This window comes from Medicago sativa, chromosome 3 (genome assembly GCF_051527215.1).
Source record: "Medicago sativa cultivar Bolivia chromosome 3, Bolivia_mono, whole genome shotgun sequence".
In the NCBI taxonomy this organism is placed as follows: domain Eukaryota; kingdom Viridiplantae; phylum Streptophyta; class Magnoliopsida; order Fabales; family Fabaceae; genus Medicago; species Medicago sativa.
In genome coordinates, this window is record NC_140751.1 from 52865547 (window position 1) to 52873379 (window position 7833).

At 33.7% G+C, this 7833-nt stretch overlaps 1 protein-coding gene across 2 annotated transcripts; it reads left to right on the top strand.

The window, feature by feature from the left end:
• Positions 1-4189: 4189 nt before the first annotated feature.
• LOC146938259 (uncharacterized) lies at positions 4190-7475 on the top strand. Of its 2 annotated transcripts, XR_015031225.1 has the most exons (6): positions 4190-4526; positions 6333-6463; positions 6567-6648; positions 6743-6838; positions 6930-7047; positions 7198-7475. XR_015031225.1 is itself a non-coding variant. In XM_085752234.1 (5 exons), exons 2-5 carry the CDS (start codon positions 6375-6377, stop codon positions 7255-7257), a joined length of 327 nt encoding a protein of 108 aa, XP_085608360.1. In that variant the 5' UTR covers positions 4190-4526; positions 6333-6374; the 3' UTR covers positions 7258-7475. The 2 variants fall into 2 exon arrangements, 1 of the variants encoding a protein (XP_085608360.1); XM_085752234.1 differs by lacking the exon at positions 6930-7047.
• The last annotated feature ends 358 nt before the right edge of the window (positions 7476-7833 follow it).

A 7833-nucleotide genomic window follows, 5' to 3' on the forward strand; every position in this document is an offset into this window, starting at 1 on the left:
CCTACTGATCATTGGTTTATACCTGAGTTTGCTAGGCCTCTGCAAACAATAGTTTCTAGTGAACTAGATCAGGCAGCTTCTGACATTCTAACATCAACATCATATCAACCAAATCATTCAACCCAAACCAATGATTCATCTGTTCTTGATGAACTGTCAAATCACTATAGAGGTGAGTTACCTGGTTACAAACCAAACTCAGAAAAAGTCTCTGAGACAGAACCCAGTTCCAATGTCTCAGAAAGACTACAACAACAAGAACCAAAATCACAAATGACTTCAAATACATATATTGAATTGGTCATTCTTTCTGATTACAAACCATGCTATCTTAGTGCTACGCATTCCAATATATCTTTTACCATTGCACTAAGAAACTTATACAACAAACAGACTTCCATTTTGGAACCCATTCAACCTATTTGTAAAGATAAAGCCTCTGTCAGTCATACAAATGTTGAATCAGGAACATCTCATAAGCCAGATTGGACTCTATGAAATTCAATGGACTCTGATGATGAAATGCTAAAATGACTAAAATACCCTTGCAGGCTACAAATCCACTAATCCCGATCCAAATACACACATAAGCAATTAAGCACCTATAAACACATATAATAAATAAATAAAACAATTCTAGCTAAAAATGGGTTGTTCCAAAACTCATTGCTGAAACTGAAAGTATTCGTTCATTCTTATTGTCCTTGAAGTTATTTGTCTGTTTCTACACATGGTCAGAAGAATAGAAATTGTACTCAGATCCTTGATAGAGACAGCTATAGAAGATGACAAATCTGACGTGGAGTCTGGGTCCCTCAGGATCTTAAGTCTGGAGATCTTCCAAGTCTGATGGGGTCTTCTGAGTCTGACGAGGTTTTCTAAGTCTAATGATCTCTAGAGAGTCTGATAAGCTTAATATTCAGCTTCTGAGAGGAGTCTTTTTCTTCTGACCCAATATATTGATTTCTGGTTGACATTTCTTTAGAACTTCTACTACAGTCTGTTAAGCTTCTCTAGTGCTTCTGATCCAAACTCAGTAACCATATGTCTCTCTCTCTCAGGAAAAAAATACATTCTCTAGTTAGGAAAGCGGTGGTTCACCAATAAAGTGCGTTCAAGTGACATTTCCACGGTCCTAACGTGCGGTATACAACGGAATATTTGGTTGAAGTTATACTCAAAACTGATATGGACCAAACTTAGATACATTTTCTAAAATTCATATGAATGTTATGGAAATGATATTTTTGTTTCGTAATCCTTTTCAACTAAATTATATGAACCGAACCGATGTGTTAGACACAGTTTCGTAACCACACACTTATAGCAATATAGTTTGATAACTGAATGACAAAATCTGAGGTTTTGTGTGTGTGAGTGATGGTCGCAACAATATGGCAATAGATTGAGAAAGCAAGAGAGAAGAACATAGTATTTTTTAAGGCTGCCGGGTAGTTTTTGACTTTTGCTTCAATTAATCCATATTTTAGCTTAGATGGAACACATAATAGGAGGAAATCAAGTCGAAAAATAAATAAAAGAAAGAGCATGTAGTCCTGTAAATTCAACTTAGAGGTACATATCAACCTGAATCCAAATTAATCCAGTGTTTGGATTGGACAACGTTATTTCTTGGGCATAAAATCAAATCAAACCGTTCAAATGCGGTCTTGCTCGGTTTGGCGATGAATTTCAAATTTTCTACGTAATCATCGGCATGCCCAACCCGACCACACATATCCAATTATTTTTATTCATATTTTTTTTACAAGCAAAAATGGAATATATTAGAAACACAACAGGATCCTCAAGCATAAGGTATGCTCAAGAAACCTCAAAAGTACGCAGTTTCAAAGTCCACAGAAAACAGACTAGCCAATGCCCAAACAAACAAAAAGGCCTGACTACCACATATGAAAATTAGGCCTAATTAAAATATGAGTAGCCTTAATCCACCAGAAGGAATGTAATTTGACTTTTTCTACCGGCTGATAGATGGTACTCTCCTTACTTTTGAAGACCCGACTGTTTCTGTCATTCCAAATTACCCACACATAGCACATCCAAGTAAGCTGCATAAAAGAACGACAGACACGCAAACCACCTGCTGAAAAAACAAACTGATAAAAATGAGCTGACACACCAAAAAGCTCGGCTGTAGCTACACCCAACCAAGACTGAATCTTGCCCCACAAAGCTGCAGAAAACAGACAAGAAAGGAACAAATGTTGAGTAGTCTCATTATCGGCACACCCCACCACACAATAACAAATTATCCTTCGAAGCTCGAGAAGCTAGTTTATAACTTATAGCAGATAGTGTAACACCCCGTTTTCCCAACATAAAAATTTCACATATAAATTAGAGTCATTCAACATAAACGGAATGTCACGCTTCTTAAAATTCGTAAATGGAATAAATAACAATTTATCTTTCATAAATTGGTCAACATAAATATTCAAAACTTCGCAGCGGATTTTAATTCAACAACATAATTAGTCTTGGCACAAAGGCCTCATCAAACATCTCGTAATAATCCAAAAACTAAATAATAGTCATGTAAAATCAAAAGCAATACGTAAGGAATAGAAAATAGCCACAAAAGTTCCCATCCCGTTACGTATCAGAGCACCTAAAGACACAGTGAGAGATAACCACTCATGACAGCAATCAACAGCTACTTATTCTCGACCACCTGCAAGTTTCTCATACGAAGAGCAACATTTCCAAGCAGAAGGGGTGAGATTCACAAACAATAATGTTAACACTACTACAAAATTGGGAAAATATAGCGCTCCATAAATAGCGCTTTTAACACTAAAGCGCTATAAATCAAAACACAGAGGTCTTAGCTAGCGCTTTTTTGAAAAAGCGCTACCTATACGTCTAAGTCTATATGCGCTTTGTTTTGAAAGCATCGGTATAGGTTCAATAAAAATAATAAATATTTAAAAAAAAACAAGATTAATCTTATATGGCGCTTTTGATGGAAAGCGCTATTAATAAATCAACATTAAATAGAGCTTAATAAGCGCTACTGTATGCTTGAGAATAATAACGCTTATAGATTACAAAAAGCGCTATGTTATGAAGTAAGCATTAACACTATGACCTTCAAATCCCTTGTTCGATTCCTTGTGTTGATATTTTTTGTTTTTTGTTTTTTGTTTTTTTTTTATAAAAGTCGCTTTGAACTAATGGTCCCATGTTCGATCCCTGCATAACACAGCTTTTGAATTTTTTTTCAATTTTTATGAAAAATCAATTGCTGTATAAAAAACACACATTTTTTTAATATATATTTTTAATATATATATATATATATATATATATATATATATATATATATATATATATATATATATATATATATATATATATATATATATATATATATAGAGGACATATCATGTGAGAATGACAACTTTATATGAGAATGTGAGAATATAATATGAACCATTGGATTCAAAATGAAGGGATAAGATTAAAACACTCCACTAAAATAATCATGTGACCAATTTTCACACACACTCTCGCAACTGTTCAACTATCCAGCACCACCGCCGCTTCATCTTTCCAGCACCGATTCACCATCACGTCAACCTGCTACCCTCCTTTATGATATCATCAATCAATTTTATGTGCACATTTTGTTCTAGATTCCTCTTAAGATATGAATTATATCTTTCATAGTTTATTAATTAAACAAATAACAACTAAAAACAATTGGGAATCAGATCTTTGAACAACTAATCATACTAGATATTAATTTCGTACTAAATAATTCTTCGGTTAAGAATTAGGGATTGACAATTGAAATTGTTCAGAGCTTTGCAATTGAAACTAGGGATTTCAAAACTAATAAAATGAACAAAGCAGAATTGGAGAGAGAGAGAGAGAGAGATGGTTTAATTTTAAATTAAAAACGCAGCTAAGAATCATGGAGATGAAAAGAAGGCAGCGATGAGAAAGGGTAGTCACGGTGAGAAGAAGAAGAAGAACCGTAACCTGAAGATGAAAAGAAGGCAACGATGGTCCATGTTATGTTTATTTTGGTACTTTAAATCTAAGCCTTTCATTTTAATATAAAGGGTTGATAATGTATTCTCACGTTTTCATATAAAGTTGTCATTCTCACTAGAAATGTCCTATATATATATAACTTAAAATATTACTTTCTCCAAACTTTTCCAAAAAAAAAAATCTCTCCCTTCAAAAAATTGGGTTCCCTCTCTCTAAATCCCTAAATCCCTTGTACCCTAAAAAAAATTGGTTTTCAAATAGTTGGTTCTACCCCATCACTCTCTCTGCACAATCGAAGAACTCTTCACCCTCATGGCCGACCACAATTATCGAACACTTCACCACAATTGTGCTAGGTTCTATCTCATCCATTAGCACAATCGAAGAATTCTTCACCGACCACAATTATCGAACACTCCACCAAACGCAAACTCATCACCGTCCGTCGAAAACTGTATCTCCAACCTCCTCCTCGTCCGCTGGAAACTGTATCTTCCATCCAGGTATCCCTCCCTCCCTCCCTCTCTCTCTCTCTCTCTCTCTCTCTAGATTTTCCTTCCTTTCTTCTTTGTCGTGAGATTCCAGCTTGATTTGCGTCGTAACAGATCAAAGCTCGGCATCGCGATTCCGCAATTGCGTGCTAAATCCCTGCAATTCACAAACTTTAGATTAGAACTGACTTTGGACGTATAATTGATTATAATTTGAAGTTATGATTTGTATGTTGTTTGATTTTTTACTCAAATTCATTGTAAAACTACATTAGAAGTCTGAAACCCCTGCTGAAATTCAAAGCAGCTGTACAGCAAGTGTTTAGACAATTATCAATATCTTTTGTTTATGATTGATAGGATAGAGTAATTTTTAATTTGGTGCAATTTTATTATAAAATTTATGCTAACCTATTGTCACTTGAGCTTTGGACAACTTAACTTGTACTTGGTTTAGAAACGGCTCTACATGTACTCCTTTTTTGATCTAATAATTACACCAATTGAGGGACAATTGTTATACACAATTTGTTTCTTTATCAGCATGAAATTGGTTGGAAACTATGGAGGAAAGCAGAATGGGTTTAGTCGGTTTTAAGGTGGAGCATTTGAGTTTAGTTAGATGATTGTTCAATAGGCACCTTAAAATTGCCCACGTTGCCAAAAAAGTCAATTGTGAGTTACAATCTAATCTGATACATATAAATAGTCGATAAGAAGTTACAAAGAAGTTACAATTCGATTGAGAGCGAAATTGAGATGCCTATTGAACAATCATATTATTTGTCATAGCTTACGGGTATTAGAACGCTCTGTTGTGGTGACATTAACATAGAGAATCAGAATTTTACAATGACGATTGTATGTTTTTTTTTGAAGAAGCCAAATTTATTAGGACTTACCGACGTAAGACACGCCTAGCAAGAACAAAGGGAACAATTACAAGGTGCCGAAAATATGCGGAACACCAACCCACATAAATGTCCCGTAAGGAACCTAAACCCCTAAAATAGGAGCTGCTAACCATGAAAAACAACAAACAGAACCATAGAACTCCCTATAGCAGAACCGAAATCCAGCCGGGGGCAGTAGGCACCCTGGCAACAGAAAACAGGCAGAGACAGTTGAAAAAAACTGCTAAACCAGATCCTGCTATAGAACAGCAGCCATTCCTAGTAGATAGTCCACCTGTGTTATGCACACATTAAATTTAGTTTTGTTTCCTAGTATAATGTTTGAGATGCAAAATCAGATTAGTGTATAAAATACCTGTGATTTTTCAATGGCTTTAATTTCATAGGAGGTGAAATTGGTAGAGCCACAATGAATTCCATCAATATGATTTTTGTTTAGGATTTTGGAGAAAATGAATAGGACCATGGTTGAGGTCGTGGTATATTGCAAGTTACTACTATCTCTAGTATACAAAAGTCCACCTGAGTTAACAATAAAGCAAATGCTAATTCAGCTCATTCCATCAATATTGAATTAATGTTGATTGAAATAAGATTGACTATTTATGTTATATATGTGGTGTTACTTTGACCTATAAGTAAATATATACCAGGAGTTGTTTTAATATGTAGAGCGTAGCTTCCTTGCATCAGTGCACATATAAATGATTCACCATCACTATGAATCTTGGCTAAGTCCTTCTTCCCACCATCGAATTCGTAGTAAAAAAACAAGTAAAATTATTGAGTTAATTCTTTCCTTGGAACTAATGTTTAGTAAAAGATTATTAGTTTGTTATATGTGTGTGTAAATATAAAGACCTGTGTTAGTAATGTTTGAACTCCAACAAATTTGTTATCCCAGCTACACTCAGAGGCTGCCTGATTCCAACCTTGGTTATCTGTGATGTACTTCAAGTACTTGCTTTCTCCACTGGCCTTGTATAACCAAGCATTAATTTGGAACTATTTTGCATCTTCTTCACTGAAGGGCCGGTTAGTACATTAGCTAGGTGGCATGTGAATTGATTTATATGAAAACTATATATATATATATGGCCAATTGTATGTAATCTAAGTTTACATTTATATTTTGTAGAGTTGTAAAAGTATTTCGCTCTGCAAGGGATGCTCAAGTACCAAAGAATAAATTTAACAACATATCATGGATCCGAGTACAGGTTTAATATAATATAACATAACAACCTCAAAAAATTAGTGTCTAAATAATATAAATAATTTCATTGATACAATTACTTATTTTATTTTTTGTAGTGTCCTCGCCAAGAAAATGGTATAGATTGCGGGTACTTTGTGATGAGGTTTATGAAAGAGATTCTCATTTCAAAACTAAATGAGATTCCAAAGCTGGTATGTTTTTTTTTAATATTAAATTATGATATTTGTATATAATTGAGTTTATTAAGTAACATGGTTATTTTTTATGTTATAATATATGCAGTACACATTGAGGGTTTCAAGTGTGTGATATACTCAAAAGATAAACTAATAGAAATCCAAGAAGAATGGTGTCGGTTCTTGATCAGCATAAAAGTTATACGATTTTTTTATAATATAAGGTGAGTTTAATGTTTTTAAATATATTTGCTAGAAGTGGTAGTTGTTTTAATTTATAATCTTGCTTTAATTTGTACTCATGATGTACTTTGAATTTATCTCTAATATAATATAGTGTTATTGCTTAATGGTGTTTTCTGGTATATATTCAGGTGGAGGAGAGTGAACGAAATTTGGCACTGAATGATGATTCGCCTGCTTGTTTTGGATAAAAATGTTGAGAAGACGAGAAGATAGATGAAGACTACATGATACCATAGAAGATTTTGATTTTATGTTAACTAATTAGTTGTAATTCTTAGAGATATCCATGTTACCATATTAGAGGCTATACATTTTTTTACTTTTATGATATATACATAGAATTTTTTAAGATATGGTTAAGTATTATTTGATAAATAATAGTCTCAATTATAATGTGCCAAATTTATATATATTTCCCTTTAAATTTCCGACTTTATATATATAAAACACTATCTCGATACGAAAAAAAATTGACAAATAAATAAATGATTTTCCTAGCGCTTTTTTTTCATATAAAAAGCGTTATCTGAACCTATTGTAAACCTATTGTTACGTAGCGCTTTTAAAACAAAAACGCTGTTTTTAAAACTGTCTTAGATGGCGTTTATTTTGGAAAGCGCTATTTATGGAAAACCATTGCTAGCGCTTTTTGTCACAAAGCGCTATATAAACCTTGCTTTAGCTAGCGCTTTATACAAAAAAAAGCTCTATATTACTTATACCAGCGCCATTTACAACAGCGCTTCAAAAGCGCTATCTAAAGC